Raw genomic sequence first — 25,852 nt, forward strand, 5'->3', positions numbered from 1 at the left:
TGGGATTGCTCTCTGGGCAGGAGCAGAAAGAAGGATATATCAGAAAATGCAGGTGATGTAAAAACAAAAGATATTGATAATTTTTCAAAAAGAATAAGTGGGTAGAATGCTTTCTCTCATGGCTTACTGAGTGACTTCAGATGGTGGTTTTTCTTGACAGAGGTCATATGCACACTGATGAAATTACACCTCTTTGTAGTGCTGGAATAAGGCACAATCTTAAGGGACAAGTTGACTTATCCAAACAGGTACCTAAACAAACCCAATAGCAGTTTCGTTTCTAAATGGGAATTTCTCTTTAACCCTTTGCTCTCTAACTCCTTGAAAACAATACCCATCTAGTAGGAGAAGAAGGTTAGTTGTTTATATTAAGGGTGGCAGTGACTGGTGGTGATGGGAAATCGCTAACGGCCAGTCTTGGGTAGTTGGTTGGTCAAGTCATTACTGCTACCCGTGCCCTACTGACTCCTGAGCTTCTTTCTTTCTCTCATTCTCTCTTCTTCATCTTCTTATCCTTTATCATGGGCAGCTCTGGGCAGCTAGTTGGCACAGTGGATAGACTTCAGGCCTGAAGTTAAGAAGAAATTAGTTCAAATCTCATCACCGACGCTTACTAACCGTATGATCTCGGGCAATTCCTTATTGAACCTTCGTTTCCTCATCTATGAAATGGGACTCGCTGACCTTAAAGGGTTATTGGAAGGCTCAACAAAAATAAAGCTCTCGCTAAACTTGCCCACACCTGCCAGGCTGGCACTGCGGCCTTCTTCCTAGAGAAATGGGGTTGAGGGCTGAGTATCTCACAGGAGGATGCTAAACTCACGAGGTGCAGTTCTCAGATGACTCTGTGAAGTCGTCATCAATCTCCATGTTGGCTGCTTGGGTGGCAAATCCATGCGGTAATTCATCCCACTCATCAAATCGGATGCCTGTGCCTAGGGAATATCGGCCTTTGGCACACGGCTTACACGACTGGTCCTTCATGTCCAGGAATTCCCCAGCCTTGCAGGAAAAGGCTAAAAAATAGAACAGAAGTTGGGTAATAGTAAGGTGATTGCTCAAGGGAGTGTGGATGAGCTGCAATTCTGCACGGTGGGGGGAAGTTTTGATGCCTAATGGAAAGGAACAGAATCAGCCAGGAGGCACAGGGTTCTGCCCATCAAGCTTAGCAACTTAGGAGCTAAAACTTTTCATACCCATTCCACCTGACTTCAAGTGAGGTCACACTGGGTTTAACACCAGTTGAGAGGTACCTTTCCTATTCTGAAAGCTCTTCAGGGAAGGTGTTATCACTGATTTTCGTGTAAAACTGTTCATGTCTCATAAAGTTTTCATAAGATCATAGATAGCCATAGAAACCTTAGAAACATAGAAAACTTCTAGTGAATTCCTAGTCCATGTCCTTCACTTTGCAAATAAGGAAATGGGGGAGGGGCGGGGAGGAGGGAGAGTTAATTGACTAGCATAAGGCCACACGGGTACTAAGTAGCAAAGCCACAATTCAAACTCTTTTTTAGTGTATACAATAATTCATTTGCTCTTGGTTTCTTGGCCTCGTTGAGGCCCCTTTAAAGGCAGCCTAATGTTCAGCAGTCTTCATATATACATTAAAAAAAAATCCTCAATATCATCTCCAGCTCTTAAAAATGTTCTTTATTCCAACTCCCTAATTCCCAATTCCCCTTTCCTGTCTTATCAGAAGAGAAAAGAGAAAACAGGTGCCAACCGCTTGAAAGGTTGTGATCGTAAAGTACAGAGTTACACGAAGTGGGAATGGGTGCTTCAGACGAGTCCTCGTGTTTCTGAATGCACAATCAGGCCCACCCGCCAAATGAGATTTATATTTCTCTGAATTGACACAGCGTACTTTAAAGGTCTGCTTCTGCAGCAATCCATCTTTCCTGGCTTCCTTTCCAAGAAGGAAAATGTGCTGCAATCTTCACTAATGAGAGATTATAGCTGCCCAATGAACAGCTAGGCTAAGAATGCATAAACATAAAGGAAACTAAATATGCAAAAGAAGAAAACATTTGAATGCAACACAGCTGGAATTCTGTATTCTTATTCCCCAAGATCCAAAAAGCATAGAAAAAAAAACAACATTCAAGTATTAAGTCTGTATCACACAAAATGTTTCTCTACCAAAGTGGGAAGAAAAAAGAAAGAAAAGCCAAGTGTCTGGTAAAAGATCTGATTTTCCCAAGACTTCTTTCCCCTCCCCTCCTCTCCCACAACTGAGGAGTGACAGGGCTTAGAGCTGACAGCTCTGTGCCAAGCAAGGACACAGTACAGGTAATATAGAGGATCACGGAGTGACAGCTGCTTACAGCATTCAGTGCCTTTGACTGGATCAGGGAGGCTGGTGCACAGTCCCGGTGTGTGTGGCACGGCGACCCTCCATCTGGAGCCCAGGCTGTCACACGCAGTATACTCATAGTGATACTCAGACTGCAGGGGAAAGAGAGAAAACAGCACAGGGTGAGGGCAGGGCAGTCGTCCAGAGTACATATTGACACCTGCTGTCCCTTGCCTCCCCTGTGTAGAACATGCTCTAAAAAGAGAGTCCATTTCAGAATTTCAAGCTCCCAGGATACCCTAGCAAGGCCTCTTTAGGGTTAGACTGATCATCAGTAATGGAAGTGATTTGGTTTGTTTTTCTTGGCTGGGATGTTATCCTGTCATTGGAATGACAAGTTTTTCACAGACATATTTTAGGACCCTTTTCCCTTCCTTGCAAATAAAGGGACCTTGACCCACAGGACTGAGAGCAGTGCTAAAGAGGGAGACAGAACAAAAAGGGATGGGGTGTGTGTGTGTGTGTGTGTGTTAGCAAAGGGAAGAGTTCGGATTGCCCCAAACTGAAGAGCAGACAAACTCCAGCTTTCCATGAGAAAGGGTCCTTCCAGGCCACAGAAAAACTGAGCAGGCTATGATCATAGCTGTTGTATCCCTCAGGTTCCGTCCCTCCTGCCCTGGAAGGCTGTAAATTGCTACCTTGCCTTTGATGAACACTAGGACAGGTGATATACAGCAGGTATTGGGGGACTCCCTTTTCCAATCCTGCGCTAGCCTGGATATGAAATCTATTCACTATCCTTACAATTTTCTCTTCTATAGAAGGGATAGTTCCCAGTCCAGTTCAATTATCTGATTAGCTGTAGAAAGAACTGAATGAGCAATTATCAGCCCAGCATTGTTTCAAAGAAGCAAAACACAATAGATGTGCCAAATGTCCTTATAAACTTTTATTTTTAAGCATTGTTTAAGCTTTTTAAACATTAAAAATACAAACAATGGGACTGGTCACAATGTGGCTTCTGGCTTCTATTTCATTTGTACACTGTCACTTACCTGAAATGGTTTTAAACCTGAAAAACCTGAAAGAGAGCTTTTCTCTCTTCTAGCTGCCCACATGGAAAGAAATGAAGGCAAAGACTCAGTGTCCTAAAGCTACCAGATGGATTAGAGATCACCTAATCTAGCCTCCTCATGTTAAAGATGAAGATAGGACCAGAGACTTACCCAAAATCACAACCACAAGTGTATGGCAGAGAATAGTCTCCTTGGCCTCAGTTTTATTTTATTTTTTGCTTTTTGGAGTGGGGAAGGCAGGGCAGTTGGAGGTAAATGACGTGCCCAAGGTCACATAGCTAGTAAATTAAGTATCTGAGGTCAAATTTGAATTCAGGTCCTCCTGACTCAATGGCCAGTGTTCTGTTTACTGAGCCACCTAGCCGCCCCAATGGCCTCAGTTTATTAAAATGAAGCTTGGTGGCCTAGTGGATAGAGGGCAAGCCTTGAAGTTAGAAAGACCCAGGTTCAAATCAAACAGTATTGACCCTGGGCAAGTCACCTTACCCTTTCTGTACCTCCTTTTCCTCATCTGTAAAATGGGTACTCAACTTACAAGGTTGCCTGGAGGCTCAAATGAGTTCATGGACAAGGTACTTTGCAAACCTTAAGGTGACAAATGTTAATTAGCATCATCATTATTAAAATAAAAGAACTAGAAGGCCTCTAAAGTCTCCCTCCAGTCAGTTCCAGATCTATTGACCTTGTGGTCCCCTCCCCCTATATTTTCTACCTTAACCCTATGTAATAAAGAATTGCTAAATACTATATGAAGGCTAGGAATGAATGGATTTCGGGTCTACTGTGGGGCAGTGTGATCTTAAACTGCAGCAGAACCAGAAGCAAACGGCTTTATTCCCTGAATAGGGGACAGCAAGAATGGGTAATGATGAACATACCTCAACAGTACTGTTTCCAGTTTTGAGATAAAGAGCTTCTGATAGCGATTTAAAAAATAATTTTGGAATTTTGTTTTAATATGCATCAATTGAAAATATTTATTGAGCACCGATTGCATACCTAGCACAAGAAATATTAGGTCCTGAGCAGGGCTCAATTTTCAAATAAACCAGTTAGCCAGATCCAAGGAGCAGGGATGAACATTTGGAAAATTTCAAGTTTTCTTTTTTTCCATGACCTCTTGCTTCAGGTCTGGATGCGAGCTCTAGCTAGGAAGGAGCCCTGGGCTAGCTAGAGAAAGGAGACCTGTTTTTCCCCTGATGCCAATCAATATACAATGACACTGTGGGCAAGCCACTTCTGGGGATCCCATTTTCCTCTTCATACTCATCTCCCTGCCTCACAAGGAAGAATGTCAACATATTTGTAATGCATTGAACCCTTTAGGTTGTTTTAAAGAATACTGTATAAAGGGGAGGCTAGGTGGCACAGTGAATAGAGTACCAGCCCTGGAGTCAGGAGGACCTGAGTTCAAATCCGGCCTCAGACACTTAACACAAAAACTAGCCTGTGTCCTTGGGCAAGTCACTTAACCCCAATTGCCCTACCTTCTCCCCTCCAAAAAAAAAGAATACTATATAAATTCTAGGCCTGACTCTCCTGAACAGAAAGTTTCTACTATTCAGTAGCTATATTAACTGTAAATAGCCACCTTTCTTCTCCACCAGAGTAAGCAAAGATTTACCCCTGGCAAGTAATAAAGCTAGATGGAGTAATGCATAGAGTACCAGGCCTGGAGTCAGAAGACTCATCTTCCTGAGTTCAAATCTGGCCTCAGACACTTGCTAACTGTGTGACCCTGGGCAAATCACTTAGCCCTGTTTGCCTCAGTTTCCTCATCTGTAAAATGAGCTGCAGAAGGAAATGACAAACCACACCAGTCTCTTTGCCAAGAAAACCCCAAATGGGGTCACAAAGAGTCAGATAAGACTGAACAACAAAAGTAATAGTGATTGAGCTGATTTTATTAATTGCACACATTCCTGGGCATGGAAAAGAATAGAAAAAAGTCTGCTATCTCTATGCCCTTGGGGAGGTCCCTCTAGTGGGGCCTGTAACAAACACATGCAGATACACAACCCTCCCCTCCTACCTCCTCTTACTCACATTGTAATAATAAATGCCTGGATGAGGCTCCCAGTTTAGGAACATGCCTCTCCCAGGAACTGAGTAGGTCAGTGTTCTCTGCCAGTCAGGCCCAACTCCGCACCCCTCAGAAGTGCTGCTGAAAAGCTAATGGGTTCAGTAAGAGGGTTTCTCTTCAGTCTGATTGCCTTTTCCCCTTGGGGAGATAAATGGAACAATTCCATTTCTTTCTATCTTCTTTCATCTGTTCTCCCTTGGGTCCTACTGCGGTCGGAGGTTTCCCAGGCAAATGGCAGTTTTAGACCTTAGACAAATTTCCTTTAGAATATGTGCTAATTTATGCGTTGTTATCTAGATAGATTTACAGCAGTCAGGGTAGCTGTCTCTGTTGTCTCTGCTTGTGACGGTTCCAAGGCTGGATTACCCTGAGATAATTCTACTGTTAACAAGAACGTTAAAAAGGGGCAAATGACAGGTAAAAGAGGAAAAGAGAATTTTCCAGGGGCACTGAAAGCCCTGTGGATACATCACCTCCATTGGTAGGTGTGCCTCAGTTTACCTGAGGCCCTCCCTGAAGTATATGTAGATAACTTAGACATTTACAAGTAGTTCAGAATTTATAATTAATCATGGCCAGTCCAGACAAATACACAGTACCCTGCACATTTCACATCCTCCTCCTCGCTATAAAACAGCAATGCTGACTATTCTTTTGGGGAAGAAAGGAGAGACCCTAGTATACTTCTCAGGCACAGTACCACTTCTTAATTCTCACAGGAACAGAAAGAAGAGAAGAGATGGAACGCTGAAGTTCTTTCTATTCCTCTGGCGCCAAACAGGAATCATCTCCCTATTCGTGATGCCTACCTTTCAGCTCTTAAAGAGGAGCGGTGTCTTTGCCATGTGGGAACTTGCAGGAGCTAGCGAATCATGAATTCTGTTATTGTAAGAGCCCCAGAGATGTGAGAGTAACTCCTGTTCGTCCCTGGTGGTGACACAATACAGCAGGATTTCAAGGATCGGCACCTCCAGTCCATCCTGAAACGTGTGCCCTTATGCTACGGCATTACATATTGGTGTCGGTGACACAGATATATTTCTTATGCTATATCCCCAGAGCATCTCAAGCTCAACATATAATAACAAGTAATATTCATATAGAGTTCGCTATGTCTGTGCTAAGTGCCTTACAATTATCATCTCATTCGATCCTCACAATAAACCTGAGGTGATAGATTAGCTATTATTATCCCCAATTTACAGATGTGGAAACTGAGGCAAATAGAGGTTAATGACTTGCCCAGGGTCACACAGCAATTAAGTATCTGAGGTAAGATTTTAACTCTGTTCTTCTTTAACTTCAGGCCCAGCCCTCGCTCTATTGCACCACTTAGCTGCGCTCTATATCTTAACCCCTTAAACATATCCTAACAACTCATGCTTCCCTCCCCCCTCAAAAAATTCGTCGTCTTCCCAATTTCCTCCTTTTACAATCTCTGCATCATCCTTGCATCCTCATTCTCTCACACCCGAATATCCAATCAATGGTCAAGTCTTGTTGATTCTATTTTCACTCAATCTACAGTGTGGCCAAATGGGTCTTCTGGCTGTTTCATTTCCTGCCTTTGAGCTTTTCCCTGACTTCACAATCACACTTGGAATGGTCTTCCTTTCCTCTGCTTCCAAGAATCCCTAGAGCTTCCTTCAAAACGGAGCTCAAGTACCATCTTTAACACATGACTTTCCAATTCCTCTAATGGCCAGTGCTCCCTGCCATCATGTGGTATCTATGTTGTATGGATTCTATGTGTACACATTATTTCCTCCCATAGAATATAAGCTCCTTGAGGGCAGGCATTGTTTCATTTTTTTTTTTTGTCTTTGTACCCCTAGCACCTAGTACAAAACCTGAAAGAGCAGGTGTTTAATCAATAGACGAATCAATCAGTTGATTGATCAATGACCCATTGCATGCATACTCCTCTTGAGAGACCTGGCGTACAGGTTGACCTCACAGTTGAGTGACCTGGGCTCCTGAAACGGTACACAATAGAGCTGTCGCCACCGTGCATTCACCCGTAAAATCCTGCTTCTGAACGATGTGCACTCAGCACCTCCATACCCAAGACTGGGGTTCAGAGAAGTACGTGTTTTTTGTTTCTTCAATCTCAAAATCGTCAAAGTGGAAGATAGAAGCATAGTCATCAGAAGTTTCCTACTTCTACCATGGTCCTAACCATTCCAAACCACTGCAAAGACAGTTGTTGTTATCATTCTCGTTCAGTTGTGTCTGACTCTTTCGTGACCCCATTTGGCATTTTCTTGGCAGAGATACTGGAGCAGTTTGCCATTTCCTTCTCCAGCTCATTTGACAGACAAGAAAACTGAGGCAAACAGGTTTAAGTGACTTGCCCAGGGTCTGAGACCTGATTTGAACTTAGGAAGATGCCTTCCTATCTTCTGTTTAACCACAAGAGGGAGGAAAGCTATATAGGGTGATAGCTAGCATAGATGGATGAATGAACAAAATCAGGGTTTTTATGTGAGAGACTAGGACATGTTTGTGAGCAGTAGGGAAGTAGCCAGTAGATAGGGAATGACTGACAAATAGTGGAAGCATGGGGTAGGAGAGAGCATTGGCCTAGATGGAGAAAAGGAGCACAAAAAAGACAAAATCACTGGTGGTAAAAGTCATCTTTACAATTTTGCACAGAGGTGCTTCCAACTCCCTCTCCCAAATTTAGAAAAATCACCAAAAGTGCAGATTGTATCCTAAAAGTCCTGTGTTGTGGATTCCCTTATTGAACCTGACAGCAGGTCTGTATTTAATAGTTTTCTTTTCTTTCCCCACAAAGGACCAAATGGATTTTTTTGTTATAAAAGCTGAGTAATTACTGAGTCCACAGACACAGCCTTCATCTTTGTACAACTTTTAAAACTTATTCATCCGTCTTCAGTATTGTACCTTTCTCTGAAACATGGGTACCATTAAAAAATTTTTTTCTGACATCCTTATTTTGTATCACTGTGGCCTGTTGGACCAGCAGCAACTGAATTTGACATAAGTTTGATGTCATTTTCCTCAGGAATTAACTCATCTGGAGAAGTGGAGCCAAAAACAGTGGTCTCATGCACACTTTGTGGATGTGTTTTTCACCCAGGAAGTTTCTGATTTTCAATGAATAAGCCATTCTCTTAAAAAACAAAATTGATAGAGAATCAAATATACACAGACCTCATCTCATACAGAAAACCCAGGGTAGCGCCTTTGATCATGTTTTGCACCTGTCGACAGATTATGCAAGTTGTGGTGAGCTCCTTTAGATGTTCCCAGCACCTGTCAGACTGGGGCTTTTTACTCTTCTTTCCAAGGAAACTAAATTCAAGCATTGGTGGAGTTGAAATTTTTTTTCAGAGAAAAATCTCTTTCAGAGAAATGTCAACATTTTCTGGCATGCATGTCTCAGGAATGATCTTCATCTCATTGTGGAGGGGCCAAAAAGCCAACAATGAATTGTTATTATACCTTCCCTTTCCTTCTTTTCCAAAAAAAAATTAATTTTAGTTTTCAACATTCACTTTTATAAGATTTTTAGTTCCAAATTTTTTTCTCCCTCCCTCCTTCCCCTTCTCCCTCCCCAAGATGGCAAACAATCTGATATAGGCTCTACATGTACAATAATACTAAACATATTTCTACATTAGTCATGTTGTGAAAGGGGAATCAGAATGAAAGGGAAAAACACAAGAAAGATAAAACAAAAAAAGTGAAAATGGATGCTTCAATCTGCATTCAAATTCCATAGTTCTTTCTATGGATGGAGATAGACTTTTGCAGTTATCTTAGATTATTGTATTTCTGAGAAGAATAAGTCTATCAAAGCTGATCATTACACAATGTTGTTGTTACTGTATACAATGTTCTCCTGGTTCTGTTCACTTCACTCAGAATCAGGCACATGTAAGTCTTGCCAGGTTTTTCTGAAATCCACCTGCTCATCATTTCTTATAGCACAATAGTATTCCATTACATTCATATACTACAACTTGTTCAGCCATTCCTCAATTGATGGGCATCCCCTCAATTTCCAATTCTTTGCCACTACAAAAATAGGTGCTGTAAATATTTTTGTACATGTGTGTCTTTTTCCCATTTTTTTAATGATCTCTTTTGGATACAGACTTAGTAATGGTATTGCTGGATCAAAGGGCATGCAAAGTTTTATAGCCCTTTGAGCATAGTTCCAAATTGCTCCCCAGAATGGTTGAATCAATTCACAACTCCACCAACAATGCATTGGTGTTCCAACTTTCCTACATAGCTTTAATTTCTCCATCTGAAAAACTCATATCCTTTGACCATTTATCAATTCCCCTTCTTTTTTTCTAGGTAAATTGCTTGGTTCCCAGGGAATCCATTTAAAAGGCAAAATAAGGCTTTCCTGACATTCAGACCCCAACACAACCACCTAACCAAAATTGTCTCTGATGGAAACAAAGCATCACAGTCAACTAGTCCCTAGAAATCACCACTGGTCTAAATTGTCTAAAAATGACACCTGGACTCTTGCACTAGAGAACACAGATTACATGGAGTTAGACAACTCAAAGTCTACACCTGATTTTTGCAGATCAGAGAAGCAAAAGCAGAGAGGAAATGTGATGATGAAAAGCAAAGGTGGGGTGTCAGGGAGCAGCTGAATCTGCCTGAGATGATCTTCCTTCAGTTAGCACAGGACTTGGAAAGGTATTTGTAGTCCACTTGTTTTTTCATGTGTGGATCAAATTTTTTTTGAGTAACTATAGGATTTAAGACGCTCTGCTTTGTTTTGGGGCTTGATGCAGTCAGCACAATCATCTCCAAATTGCATCTGAAGGGCCTAAACATTATAGACCAGCTAGGTGACACAGAGATTGGAGCACTGGGTCTGAGTCAGGAATACCTGAGTTTAAATCCAGCCTCAGACATTTATTAGCTGTGTGACCCTGGGCAAGTCACTTTACCTCAGTTTGCCTCAGTTTTCTCAACCATAAAATGGCGATAATAATAGCACTTATCTCCCAGGATTGCTGAGAAGATCAAAGGAGATAGTATTTGTATAGTACTTGGCATATAGTAGGTATTTAATAAATGTTTGTTCTCTTTTCCTAAAGATAATCCCTCTAGTGGTTGGATTCTCTGATGGACATTCTTCTTTTTTATTATTTTTTATTTTTTGGACATCCTTCTTGACAGGAGTAAACTCATTCTGGTGAGCCTTCAATGCTTGTTTAAGTCTCACTTGGTATATATAGTCAAAGCTTTCTCTGCTGTTGACGGATCATAGTTTTGAGCTGGAGAGGATTTAAAGATTCATCTCAGAGCTTAAATGCTTTTTGCATTCAGTTAAATGACTTTCCAAGATCACTCAGCTAGGGATAGGAGCGGCATCTGAACCCAAGTCCTCTGACTCTGAAGCTAGTGTTTCCTTCCACTGCACTGTAACGCCTGTGGTGTCTTCTTCTATCCCATGAGCTTTTGATATACACAAGGGAGGTGCCTTGTTCATTGTTGTTCAGTCATGTCCTACTCTTCATGGCCCCATTTAGGGTTTTCCTGGCAAAGATAATGGGGTGGTTTGCCATTTCCTTCTCTAGCTCATTTTACAGATGAGGAAACTGAGGCAAACAGGGCAACATGACTTGCCCAGGGTCACCCAGGTAGTGTCTGAGGTCAGATTTGAACTCTTAAAGGTGAGTCTTCCTGATTCTAGGCCCACTCAGTATCCACAGCAAAACATAGTTGCCTTCACCTTGTTGGAGGAAAGCCTTTAAGGCAGCATTTTGCTCTACCAATTCAAATGCTTTTTTATAGTAAACTAACAACATGGTGGGATCTTGTATTTTCTGCACCTAAGATGTGGTCTGCTATAGAACTGTATTTGCAAAAACCTGCCTATTTCCTTCTTATACTGTCACTCGTGTCTATGTGTACACACCTGTGTGTGCACATATGTATAAGGACTCATCAAGAGAATTTAGTCCCCCTCCCCAACCCACTTGATGAAATTACAGTATATAAGGGCCAGATAACAATGGCAATGATGTGTTGAGGTTATGCTCTTTTCAGAGTGGTTGTTTTCATAGCCTATTGCAAGCCCTACACCCTAAGTGACCTATTCTCAGATTATGAAGGGTGTCAAACTAAAACCAAGCCTTATCTACCAAAGGGTTCAGCCCTTTCAGACTTTGGAGGACCAGAGAGGGTAAAGGAGGTAGGAAATTCTTCCTTGAAGAGATTATAGAACTGGCTATCATGGAATCACAAAATTTTCATCCCTTATCCGAACCTGCTTTCAAAAAAAGGATCTGATGAAAAGCTCAGTCATCTCTAGGTACAAATGCAAATGGCTTAGCAAGTTACCCAGGCCTTTTAACAGGAGACAAAAATTAAAACAAAAGTAATGAACTGGTAAATGTGGGATTCCAGCCATCCGGAAGCTACTGGGAGTGACATTTTGTAGCCCTGAAGCACATTTCTAGTGACCCTGAAATCACATCCCACAAGTAGAAGCCACCATCCCTATCTGCTTAGATGACCCCAGCAGACTGAATGGAGCAAGAACAGTCTGAATCCTTCCTGGGAATTGTGTAGTGATGTGACTTTGAGGAAGTTTTCCAGCCCTAGCTGGGTGTCTCAAATGTCCTTCCCTAGTGACTTTTACAAAGGAAAAGCAAGCTCTGAAGACGCGGTTATCCCTGGCAGTAGAAAAGAGAGCCAGTTATAGAGGAAGAATACAGCTCATAAGAGGAAATTGCTTTTTGCCTTTCCTTCTGTGCCTCTTCCAACAGGCAGGTAGGTGGTAGGAAGGGAGAGGCTTTTCTCTCCCAACCTCACCCATGACTAACAATGGAATTTTTCAGTACAGTCTCAGTAGCAGACCCTGTGTCCCAAAGAGAGGACACTCTGATAGTCCAGCTGAAAAGCAGGGTTTAGCTAAGGAGAAAAGCAGACCCACGAAGGTCAGTAGAGCAACTTGTCCAGCAGAGACGCTGCACCCAGGGTAAGTAAGGGGAGGACCCCATAAGAGAAGACACTGCCAGAGGTGTGAGCTGCTTGGGTTGTGTGCATGCCCTACAGATGATCCTCTCTACCAGTGTAGTCTGTATGTGTACCTATTCTTCCTATCAATGTGTGCGTTTTCACTAGAGTGAACCCCAGGGTTATGGAGGGAATGTAGAAATATCATGCCATTTCAGTAAAAGTCTTTGCTTTGAGCTAATTGGGTCAAATGGCTTTTAAAGGTGAATGCACCAGGAAGGGCTAAGGAGGAAGGACCCAAAGAGTACCTAGAACCCTCAGGGAACTCTGCCTTTGAGTTGGGGATCGGGGGTAGCCTGAGAGTTATAGCCTATTCCTATAAAGATTCTGTAGAGTTGAGAAAGTAGGGTATGTATGACAGTAGTTATTGATGTTTTCTCAATTACCTTTTTTTTCCTTAAATAAACTACACGGCATCTTTCCCATTGTTTTCTTTCCCCCTTCAGAGAACCATTCCATATAATAAAGCACAAAGGATCATTATTCTGTAAGAAATAATGAAGGGGGTAGTTTCAGAAAAACTTGCATGAATCCATTCAAAGTGGAGGAAACAGAAGCAAAGGAATAAATTAAAAACTACATTGTAATGATAACCAACTTAGAAAGACTTGAGACCATTCTTAGTGATGCAATGATCCAAGACAAAACCAAAGGACTTATGATGAAAAATGCTATCCATCTCCAAAGAAAAAACTGATAGAGTCTAAATGAATGCAGATCATAGCATACTTTTTTATTTTCCTAATTTTTCTTGGGTTTTTTTTTTTGGTCTGTGTTTTCTTTTACAACATGACTAATACGGGGATATGTTTTGCATGACTTCATAAGTATAAACTATATTAGATTGCTTACCTTCTCAATGGGAGAGGGAAGAGAGAGAGGGGGGAAGAAAATTTGGAACTTAAAATTTTTTTTAGCAATCGGGGTTAAGTAACTTGCTCAAGGTTACATGGCCAGGTGTTTCTGGGTGGGTGCTAAGTGTCTGAGCCCGGATTTGATCCCCAGGTCATCCTGACACTGGAGCCAGTGCTCTTACTCGCTGTGCTACCTGGCCTCCCCTGGAACTTAAAATTTTAAAAGATGAATGTTAAAAGTTGTTTTTACATGCAAATGGGAAAAATTAAATTTTTTTAGGATAGAATAGATTTTTTTTTTTTGCTTTTTGGAGGAAGGAGGGCAGGGCAATTGGGGTTAAGTGACTTGCCCAAGGTCACATGGCTAGTAAATGTTATGTCTGACACCATATTTGAACTCAGGTCCTCCTGACTCCAGGGCCAGTGCTTTGTTCACCGAACCACCTAGCCACCCCCAAAATTAAATTTTTTAAAGAAAGAATTTGAAGACTGTGATCAACACATGACCAAAACAATTCCAAAGGACTGATGATGAAACATGCTAATTGCCTCCGAACAGAGAGCTGATGGATTCGGTATGCATATTAAAGTATCTTCCTTTTCTTTTCTTGATATGGCTAATGTTTTGCATGGCTATACATATTTGTAATGGAAGGGGAAGAAGCAGAAAATTCAAAACCAAAAATATAATAATACTGAATTTAAAAAATATAGGCAGTATCATACAACCATGCCCCCCCTATGTCCAAAAAGGAGCAAATCATCTTTTTTTAAGTAGTAATAATATCCATATTTTTTTCATTTATTAAGGATCTTCCCTTCTATCAATTTTTTTTAAAGCAATCAGGGTTAAGTAACTTGCTCAAGGTTACACAGCCAGTTATTTCTGGGTGTGGTGCTGAGTATCTGAGCTCGGATTTGATCCAGGTCATCCCGACACTGGAGCCAGAGCTCTTACTCGCTGAGCCACCTGGCTGCCCCTAAGCAATTGGGGTTAAGTAACTTGCTCAAGGTTACACGGCCAGGTGTTTCTGGGTGGGTGCTAAGTGTCTGAGCCCGGGATTCGATCTCCAGGTCTTCTCAACACTGGAGCCAGTACTCTTATTCACTGTGCTATCTGGCCGCCCCTTCTATCAATTATTTTAAGAATATATCCTTCAATTCCATCAGAATTGCACTGCCTTGAACACATACCTCCCCTATGTATTACTATTATGTATTATGGCTTAGTCTAGCTATTATTTCCATCTTTATTTTCTTTAGTGCCATTTCTATTTCCTCATGAAACAGATTGGGGATTATGATATTAGATTTTAAATATTGTGGCTTCATCATATTCGATGGAGAAAATAGTTGTTATAGTAATCTTGACAGATATTTTTCATTAGTTTGTTGTTCATCTAGCTTACCCTTTAATTGCTCTCAAAATGTCTTACCTTTCTATAAACATTTTTCTTCCATAACTTGCTCTTTTATGAGATGTTTCTCAGAACTTACTACTCTCTTCCTTGTAAGATTTTATAAAAATTTTGTATTTTAAATCAGTGTTGTCCTGCACTATATTATATCTCCACTTAGCAATGAGGTCACCTATTATCTGGCTAAGGTGGTTTCTAGGTTTTTTTGGTCTCCTCATTGTGGCACTTGATTTTCATTGGTTAGATTTCCCTTGGAAAAGGTGATAGTCTGTGTTGATGTCTGTTTTTTTAATTATTTCCCATTTTTCAGCATAATTTGTTTAAATAGGTTGGTTTAGAGGTATTTTATTTGCATATCAAGTCTTATGCTTGTATTCTAGAACAATCAATTTCACAGATTCAAGAGTAGGCAAATATAACTAGAGAGCGATTCCTCTATAAAAAAATAACCAACAAACTACACACACAAACTGGAGATTTTAGTGAATTGCTTGTTAAATATGTCATTAGCCTGACATGGCATTCACAAAAGTTAACATACTCAGATCTTCCTATTGTCTTGTGCTATCCTGGACAGTCCACATCTCAGATACCGCATTTAGTTCTGGGGACCACATTTTAAGAAGTATATTGAAGAATGCTCAGGAAGAAATGATCACAATGCCATATGAGGATTAGTTGAAATAACTAGGTATATTTAGCCAGTAGAAGAGAAAATTTAGGGAACAATCACCAACCACCTATTGAATATTTCAAACTGTATGTCCTAAGGACATCCCAAATGCAGCATATCCAAAATGGGAGGACTTTCCATCTTTCTCCCCAAACCAACCTACCTTTCAAATTTAAATTTCTCTTTTAACTGTAGAGGATGCAACCATCCTTTCTAGTTACTTGGATTTGCCACCTTGGTGTTACCCTTACACCCTCACTTTTTTTTTTGAGGCAATTAGGGTTAAGTAACTTGCACAGGGTCACTCAGCTATTAAGTGTCAGAGGTCAGATTTGAACTCAGGCCCTCCCGACTCCAGGCCTGGTGCTCTGTCCACTGCGCCACCTAGCTGCCCCACCTCTTCACTTTCACTATGCCCATATATCCAAAATCAGTTGCCAAATCTTATCATTTCCATCTCTGCCACATCTCTGCCTGAGTCTCCTTTCTCACACAGCCACTATCCTGGTTCAGGCTCTTATCACCTTTCACTTCAACTATTGCAACAGCCCCCTCATGGTTCTCCTAGCCTCAAATCTCTCCCCAATAGAATCCATCCTCCACACAGTGATTTTCCTAAAGCCCATGTCTGACCACCTCATCCTTCTACTCAATGAACGCCAGTTTCCCTATTGCTTCTGGGACAAAATAGAAAATGCTTCTTTTTGGCAGCGAGAAATTTTTTCCCAACTTGGTCCTTTCCTACCTTTCTCCAATCTTCTAACACATTCCTTCCTACACCCTCTCCCTGCTCCGCCCCACCAGATGGTGCCTGCTGTACTGACCTGCTTTCTATTTCTCACACACAATACTTCCTCAACTATCTAAGCACCTTTACACTGGCCGTGGAATCTACCCAAGCACCACGCATAGTTCAGGCCTGGAATGCTCTCTCCTCACTTGTAATCCCTGGTTTCCTTCAAGATTCAGGACAAGTGCCACCTACTATGGTGTCTACTTCCCTGGTCCTCCTCACTGCTCACGCCTTCCCCTCTAAGGCTAAGTTATAGCCAGTCCGAATCCTGATCACATGGCTATTATCTCCATTAGAGCATGAGCAAAGGAGTATTTTGCCTTTGTTTTTATATCCCCAGTTTCATCACACACTAGTGATAAGCATTTGGTAGGTGCTTGCTGATTGTTGTTTGCCCTTTGTTTTCGAAGAGGACCAATGACATTTATGGGGTGATGTCTTGAGTCATGAGTGAGTTGGATTTAAGTGAGGCAGAATTCCGCAATCATCAACCTCACTCTCTCTTCCAGAGTCATCAAAGTACAGTGGCGAGACAAAAATCAAGATGATTGGTGATAGCCTGGGATACAGTGGATGGCCTTGGCATCTTCCATGTCTGACCAGGTTCTAAGCCCTCCATAGCACCTGCTTCAGTCACCTTCATGGCCACTGGGACAAATTGTTCTCATTCCATTGTGGGAAGTCTTCATGTGTTTGGGGGAGACATCTCCCTAATTCGCCAACAGGTTTGAGGTCTGGTGGTTACCTTCTACCTGGTTTGGCCTGTCTGCTGAGATGGTTTTACCAGGGTGGCTACTGTGCATGCCACAGCTTGTTGGAACCACAAGTGAAAGCTGAGTGCCAAGTAGACACCAAAGGTGGATCAGCAGCCCTCACACCAGAGTGCTAGTCCTCCATGAACACCCCAAACTTCCTGCCTGTTGATTGATTAATTCAAGCAAAGACTAGATGATCATTTTGTTGGGAATGTTGTAGGAGGGATTTTTTTCAGGTCAGGGTGGGACCTTAAACGCTCTGGGGTCTGACCAATTCTGAAATGCTCCGCCTCTGTGACTCTGTCACACTTGTACAAATTCCTGTTCTCACAACAAGAAGGGGATCATTATGACCCAGGCTACTAGTGTTTGCCTTGGCAAGATCTGAGCCTGAGGTAACAAACTAGTTCTTAGGCAAACCCGGATTCAGATTAGTGCCAAAGGGAAGCAAGAGGAGGGTTTTGGCAGTCTGCAATCCTGCTGCCCCACCCCCCACCTCTATCCCTTCTCTTTGGCACCCCTACCCCAGGCTCAAGCAGATCAGAACCTTCTAGGGGAGTAATAAGACTAGCTGCTCTCATCCCACTGGGCTATGCATTAAGCTGAAATACAAGTCAAGAAAGCACTGAAATAGATGTGCATTGAGGTCAGGGAAATGTACCTGAGGCCTAACTTTGTGCCTTGCACACAAGCATACAATAAATATTTAATCACTGCTGCAGTTGTAAATCATTCTTTTCTTGGCAAAAATAGTCTCTGCTAATTAAACTCATAAGATTTAGGGCTGAAAGGAAACTTAGAAATTATTTAGTCCCACCCTCTCATTTTATAGATGAAGAATGTGAGCCCAGAGGTACCAGGATTGACTAAGATGACACAGGAAGCAGTCTGCATTGAAACCAGGGTTCCCTGACTCCCAACCCCTCGCTTTTTCTACCTTTCTCTCAAATCCCATCCGAAAGACAATGTGATTTCTAGACCCCTCCCCAAATCTCAGAACCAGTTATTGAGAAAGAATGGAGTGAGAGAGAATGAGCTCATTTTCCTCAAGCTGAGAAAGCTCACTATGTTTGCCTGGAGAACTGGGTGGGATGCTTTAAAATATGACAAATCAGGTGGCTAGGTGGCGCAGTGAATAGAGTGCCAGCCCTGGAGTCAGGAGGACCTGAGTTCAAATCCAGCCTCAGACACTTAACACACACACACACAAAAAACACTAGCCATATGACCTTGGGCAAGTCATGTAACCCCAAATGCCCTCCAAAAAGCAAAAAAAAAAAAAAAAAGAAAAGAAAAAAACAATTAAAAAAATATGACAAATCATTCTAAGAATGGGACTCTTAAGTAAGTCTCATTCTGGCTCAAATTAGTCCTCAGGCCTGATTCTTATTCTTTTCACTTTTGTGTCAACAAGTAAAGTTGACAAGCATTTATTAAACGTTTACTGTGGGCCAGGCACTGTGCTAAGTGCTAGGAATACAAAGTCAAGCAAAAAAGAAAAACAGTCCCTGTCTTGAGGGAGCTTACACTCTAATTGTGAAAAGCCATACAAAAAGCTGAAATGTGGGATGGGGTGAGGGTTGGTGCAGAACAGAGAGAAGGTAACCTAATGGGGGAATGGTGGTAAAATCCATAGTCAGAAGCAGAGGGAAGGGAAAGATGACTAGCCTGGGCATTTCCTCAAAATGGAGCTTCTAAGAGGAAATCACCAATGGGAGGAAGGGGTTTTAGTGGCAGAAAGATCTATCAGGGTGGGAAGGCAGCTGACATATGGTGGAAAAGTTCAGGACAGTCAGAAACAGAGTAGGGAGACAAATGAAGGAAGTATGTCTTTCCGCTTGGAACTCAAGCTTGGTCCGTTGGAAACTTAAGATTTGACTAGTTTATAAAGTCAGAGAGACCTAGGTTTGAATCATGTTTCTGACACTGAATATGTGACCATAGGCAAATTACTCAACCTTTCTAAACCTCAGTTTCTTAATCTTTAAAATACGCTCTGTAGTGCCCACCTCACCACGTTGTGAGCATCAGATGAGATAACTTAAGTGACAGATAAATGTCTGTTCTCAGTACTCCACCAGTTGCCCAGAGCCTCCTATTTCCATGCCTCAGTCATGCTCTAGAGAGCTCTCTCATCAAAACTTACTCTGTGTCCCATTCCCTCACAACTAGCTGTCCCATTGAAAGAAAAATGGATCAGTCAATTCCCATAGGTGTTAAAGGATGGATAACTGGTTTAATGTTACTCATCTCCTGGCATTTTCACTTTAAAAGGGAGCTTCCAAAGATAAAAACCTCAAAATGAAATAATGACTCTCCAGTGGCAGAATTTCAGGTACCGTGGCAGCACATTTTAGACACCACATGCAGGATGTCTCAGAAATCTTAAAGCTAAAAACTGCTCTAAGACTGGATCAAGATGCCTTTTGGTTACCATTTAAATCACACTGAGCAAGCAATCACCTACTCAGTTTGAGTAGGACCACCATGAAAGAATATAGATCTCAAAGATGTATAGACACTATAGGAGCCTCTCAACCTGCTCGTGTCACTTAGGGAGAGGTTACAAGGAAAGCTAGGCCTCCTATTGTATGAAGCACAGGGAGCCCTGGTAAGTTTCTAAAGACCTCTCTGGGCTTGACATTTTCATTCTGGGAAAAAAAAATCAATATCCCCAAAGAGTGAAGATGAAGGGGACGTTGTTCGTGTGATCATTCAAAACAGGAACTGCATTTTCTTGTTTGGAAGGTCTTGGCCCAAAAAGGACAGATGCCTTTGTTGTTCAGCCAGACCTCCAAGGTAGTCAGTAACATTTAACGTGAGCCTACTGTGTACAAAGTCTATAGACGCAGTCTGGGTGCTCAGCAAGTTCACAGTCTAATGAAGGAGGGAGAGGAAAAAGAGAAAATTACCTGGAGAGCAAGCCCATGTTCAGCACTCTAGGAACCTATTGTACTTAGTACCATGCTGAGACAATGAATGCTGGAGTGAGTGCTTTGAAAATGGTGGGATTAATATAGTTGGGCTTTCTGGAGGATGAGGGTTGGGTTTGGGGGTTTTTTTCTTTCTTTTTTGGTTTTGGGGCCAAAAAACGGTAACAGTTAATAAAGAAGTCACGTGACTGAGTAAGGTGATGAGATGTTCTGTACCAGGGGTGGGGAGCCTGTGGCCTCAAGGCCACATGTGGTCCTCTAGGCCCTCAAGTGTGGCCCTTTGACTGAATCTAAACTTCACAGAACAAATCCCTTAACAAAAGGATTTGTTCTGTAAAACTTGTTCTCAGTTACAAGGCTGCACCTGAGGACTTAGAGGACCACATGTGGCCCTGAGGCTGCAGCTTCCCCACCCCGATTCTAGTCAGTCCCCTATGCCTTCAGTCAACTGGACCAAAGAAAACAGGAGCACTGGTGTCATTTCTGATGTTATCAAAAAGGTTACAATATCCATGTCTTTCTTTGCTCCCAGTTGCTCGTGTTTACCTCCTGTCCTACCCTCACCCTCCTCTCTGATCCTCATCCATATGGAACAACATCTGTCTTTTATTCTGTTCTCCTTCCCAACAAACTATTCTCCAAAGCTAATCCCTTTAGGGGGAAAGCTGAGAACTGACATTTATAGATACCCACAAAGAAGTGGGTTCATCACTCACGGTTGATTTTTCAGGCTAGTTCACAGATATCCCCAGGATTGAGTCAGCTTTGTTACCGGGACACCAAATGCTGCTGTTTAATAACTTTCAGCCCCCTCATAGGTGAAGGTTCACATTCAGGACGCAGGCCTGTGAACAAGGTAGGGCTCTCCCAGACTATATATGCTCAAATGTGTCTCTTTTCTCAGTTTCTTATTGAGATCAATATGATCTATTTTTTTTAAACTTCCTCTAAGCCTTTAATCATATTTGTAAGGACTAAACCAACTTCATTCAAGCCGACTTCAAAAGTCCCAAGGACACAGCTAGCTTGTAATATAATACGTAAATAGAGGCCCTGAAATTAAAGGTTAATATCCAGGGATGTAGGAGCACTTCCCCGGACTAGGGCAATGGGGAGGGAGCAGGCAACACTGCAATCCCTTAGGTGATTAAATTGATTTTTCCCCCACATAGAAGTGCTTTCCTTGGCACTGTATGTGTGCTGCTGATACAACTGCCCTTTACTCTGGGACAGAGACAGCTAGTCTCACCATGTCTGTCTCAAGTAACAAATTTCTAACTAACTCCAAGGACTGGAAGATGTGTGAACTTTTTCTTTTCTCTCATGCCCTAGAAGAATTTTCTTGAGAAATAAACCTCAACAGTAGCCGGTTAGTAGTACGGAGTACATAAGTTAGAGATCGTTTGACCAAATCAGATTTCCACATGTTTTGCAACAAGCCGGAGAAAAGAAAACCGTCAGGAGGACTTGAAACATCTTCCCCAATGGATCATGCATACTCTTTAGAGATTGTGCATACCCTTTGGCGGGGCAATACCACCACTAGGTGTGTACCCCCAAAGGGACCAAAGGAAAAGGACCTATATGTACAAAAATATTTATAGCAGCTCTTTTCTGTGGGGATGAAGAATTGTAAATTGAGGGAATGCTCATCAATTGTGTAAGGGATGAACAGGTTGTGGTATATGATGGAGTATTATTATGCTATAAGAAATGATGAACAGGATTATTTGAGAAAAACTTGGAAAGACTTACATGAACTGATGCAAAATGAAATGAGCAGAAGGAGATCATTGTTCATAGTAACAGCAATTTTGTAAAGATTGTGAATTTATTTTATTTTATTTTATTGTGAAGTCTTTCACAACAAGACTTAGCTACTTTGATCAATATAATGATCAAAGAAAATTCTGAAGGACTCATGATGAGAAATGCTATCCACCTCCAGGGATAACTGATAAATTCTGAGCACAAATTGAAGTATAATTTTTTACTTTCTTTTTTTTTTTTGCAACATGCCTAATATGAAATATATTTTGCATGATTTCACATGTATAATTGCTATTATTTTGCTTGCATTCTCAATGGGGAGGGGCTGGAGGGAAGAGAATATGGAGCTCAATTTTTTTTTTTTTTTTGGTGAGGCAATGGGGGTTAAGTGATTTGTCCACGGTCACACAGCTACTAAGTGTCAAATGTCTGAGGTCGTATTTGAACTCAGATCCTCCTGATTCCAGAGCTGGAGTTTATCTACTGTGCCACCTAGCTGCCCCAGGAATGCAAAATTAAAAAAAAAAAAGAATTTAAAATAATAAAAAAATTTCAAGAAAAAAAGAAATATCATTTTTTAGCAAATTAAACTGAGATTTGTTTAAGATGCCATCTTGGGGCCTCCATCTTTCTGTATCAGAAAAATAAAAGGAACAATTTGGAGGTTTCTGATGTCTCCCCACTCCAAGTCATTCTTCATACCTTTACTAGATTCATTTTCCTTAAGCATCAGCAGAGCCTATTCAAATGTCTCCACTGGCCCCCATACTTCTCCGACAGGGTCAAATTCCAACTGTTCAATCTACTATTTAAGGTCTTTCAAAATCTGACCCCACTTTACCTGTTTAAATTACTCTCCTGACTCATAATACTGTAATATAAAGACATGACTGTTTCTTTTCTTTTGCTTTTTGGAGGGCAATTAGGGTTAAGTGACTTGTCCAAGGTCACACAGCTAGTTTTGGTGTTAAGTGTCTGAGGCCGGATTTGAACTCAGGTCCTCTTGATTCCAGGGTCGGTGTTCTATTCACTGTGCCACCTAGCCGCCCTGGACATGACTGTTTCTTGATATTACTAAGGGATAACAGTATATTGACAATGTTTCTAAAAACAATACTAAGAATCATGCCATACTTTTTTTTCATAGAGTCATTAATTCATTTAACAAGCAGAGGTTGGTTTATCTTCTCTGATCAAGCTTTTCTCTTCACAGTTCTCTGAGCATTCCATGTACTTTTTCCGCCTTAGAACCTTGGATTTTCCTTCAGTCTGGGTTGCCCTTTCCTATCTTCAATGTAAATCCAAATCCTGTTCATCTTTAAGAGCTCCTGTCAAGTCTTCCACTTCTAGACTAGTGAGCACACATTGACCTGCCCTTGGTCTGACCTACTCTAATACTGACTCTCTATTCCAAACATTTGGGCAATTAATATCAAACTTTCTTCTATTTCTCTCTAATGGTTTATTTGTGTATGTATCTTTGCAATCAGATGGCAGATAAAATGATTCTGTTCTATATTTATTTTTTTCTGTCACCACCTACCCCAGTTTAATAAAAACTTGCTGAACTGAATTGAATAATTTGAGAACAATCTGAAAAGATCAACAAATGATAAACACACTCTCCTTACTCCAGGTACCACAAAGAGAGATGATTCCTCTCAATTATTGTTAGCAGATGTACTATCTAGATTTCTTTTTGTCTGAACCTGTGATTTGATTGGTGTAGAGAACTCCTAAAAAGGGACTCTATCCCCAGAGATGCTAATCAGCAACTATTCAACAACTTAATAGTCTTAGGGAGCTAAAAAGCTAAGTAACTTGCCCAGGAGGTGTTAGAGGTGTGATTTGAACCCAAGTTTTCCTGAGTCTAAGGCAAGTTCTCAAACCTGTTTCTATCCCTTACAGCCAGTATTGAGGAAAAAAATCCTCTGGAGAAGGGCTAGCCAACCCCACCAACTGTCAACCAACTGCCCACCCATAGGGCAGGCAAGCCAGCCTGCTGCAAGACACCTTGAGGGAAAGAGAAGAGGCAATGTGGGCCAGGCAGGTCAAGCCAGTACCATAAAAACCATCCCACCCCAGTGGAGGCAGTCCACAACCCTGAACCAGAGGATCATGGGAACAACAATGCCTCCAAACTCTAGGATCCTTGGCCATCATCCTGAGGAGAACCACAGTGGAGATGTAGCCTGGCAAATCGTTCCTGTGGATTCAACAGCCACAGCTCCTGAAGACCCAGAAAAGAAAGCTCTTGTCTTCAAAGCCCTGCACCCGTCAGACCGTTCAACATCAGAAACAGATTAAGATTTTATCAGTGGAAATGACTTTAGATGTGCTTTGCTGTTCCCCCTAAGAACCAGGGGACCTTTTCCATCTGACTTGTAGCTGAAGTCTTCCATGTGTGCTTTCTCCCCCATTACGTGAGCTCCTTAAGAGCAGAGGCTGTCTGATTTTTCTGTTTCCTCACACACAGTTAAGTGCTTAATAAGTTATTCATTCATTCACTCACACATTCATTCATTCATTCATTCATTCAATCCACTATGCCAGTCACCGGACCCCACATTCTATAGTTAATTCTATTAGTAGTGTAACCAGTAGGAATTTCTTGCATAATCTCTTTTTTTGCCTCAGGCTCCCATCTCGGGGTTTCCTCAGGGAACTTTGGAATTTGGGTCCTATCCAGATCTTCATAATAAAAGAAAAAGGATCCCCAGCCCTCATGCAATCAATCACTCAAGTTAACTATGCATCACATATAACCCAGCCCAACAGAAGACTCATCCAAGTCTATAAACAGACAACATGATTCTCCTTCCCTTTCTTGTCCTCTACTTCCTGAGGGAACCAGGACAATAGTACTAAGGACCAGACTATGGTGCTATCCTGATGCTGAAGTCTCCATACAAGGGAAACGCTGAGAATTTCTAGAGAGTCAAACAGTGAGCCCCACCTTGTAGGAGACTTACAGGTATCTGAACTGGTTGTGACTCAAATCAATTATACTCAAAGTGGGTTAAAGAAGCAAGGCTACATCTCAGAGAACTAACCTTAGCAAGGAAATTGATATTACTGCATGACATGGTATCACCTCCCTGATGTCACGATCCTCTTTAAGAATGAGGATAAACAACAACAATTAGGTTCCTCTTAGATACATCTTCTATAGTCTAAAAAGTAGGGGTGGCTAGGTGGCACAGTGAATAGACCACCGGCCCTGGAATCAGGAGGATCTGAGTTCAAATCCGACCTCAGACACCTAACACTTACTAGCCGTGTGACTTTGGGCAAGTCACTTAACCTTAATTGCCCTGCCTTTCCCCCTCCAAAAAAAAATAAATAAATATAGTCTAAAAAGTTGGCAGATGCCTAAACAATCTAAAATGGCATCACCCACATAGAAAACGCCAGGGGTCCATTTCTGGGAGACAAGAAGAAAACTGGCCCAAATATGGACATTCTGCATCAGCCTACCATGTGGTTGGGAGCAGTCTTTTTTCATTGACCCAAACTGTCTACATCTGTAAAACTGTCTGACTGAGCACACAGGGACTCTTTCTGCATTCCCATCACACCATCTAATAAGGGGGAAGGCCCTCAGGGTCTTCTCCTTCCTTTCCTCCATTTAGGCCATGGAGTACCTAGAAATGGGCCTGGGGTTTGGGCTTTTTTAATTTTCCTTTTCAGATTCTGAGATCCATTTGAGACCTTCATCACCTGAAGAAGGCCCAAAACCTGAACTAGGCAATAGGAGAAGATGATTTGAGCCCTTATTAATAATCCTTTGTGATCATTAATCTCTGAGTCAACCCAAGGTTCTCTTTCTATACCAGCAGTCTCAAGACTGGATGAAGCTGACCAGGAGCATTCTCTTGTTTATGACTGATAAAAGACCAGGGCCTCGAACTGATGCTATCTTGATTAATGGCATTTCTCTTATCTTGTTTTATGGACCTTTCTTCTTATGACGCTCTCGTGTCTTATGACATACCCTTGCTTATGGCTAATAGGAACAAGACATCCTAGGGGCACTCTCTTGTTCTATGGAAACTATAATTTTGGTTGACACAGGCATCCTGAGTCAGAAGGGAAGAGGGAGCACCTCCCTATATAATCATAATCTCCTTCAACCAACCTTATTTTGAGCTCATTCTAACTGACTCCCATGATTCTAT

The 25,852-nt window shown here is 41.7% G+C and overlaps 1 protein-coding gene across 1 annotated transcript in view; it reads right to left on the minus strand.

Moving 5' to 3' along the window:
- The window catches only part of ELAPOR1 (endosome-lysosome associated apoptosis and autophagy regulator 1), a 106,353-nt gene that overhangs the window by 47,420 nt on the left and 33,081 nt on the right, over positions 1-25,852 (minus strand). The window contains exons 2-3 of the mRNA XM_069090458.1: positions 2,328-2,448; positions 824-1,016 (exon numbers count right to left, since the gene is read on the minus strand). Coding sequence (XP_068946559.1) covers positions 824-1,016; positions 2,328-2,448 — 314 coding nt within the window. The remainder of the gene's footprint in view (positions 1-823; positions 1,017-2,327; positions 2,449-25,852) is intronic.

This window comes from Petaurus breviceps, unplaced genomic scaffold (genome assembly GCF_028583685.1).
Source record: "Petaurus breviceps papuanus isolate PSGF00001 unplaced genomic scaffold, PetGlider_PUasm1.0 186, whole genome shotgun sequence".
Lineage (NCBI taxonomy): Eukaryota > Metazoa > Chordata > Mammalia > Diprotodontia > Petauridae > Petaurus > Petaurus breviceps.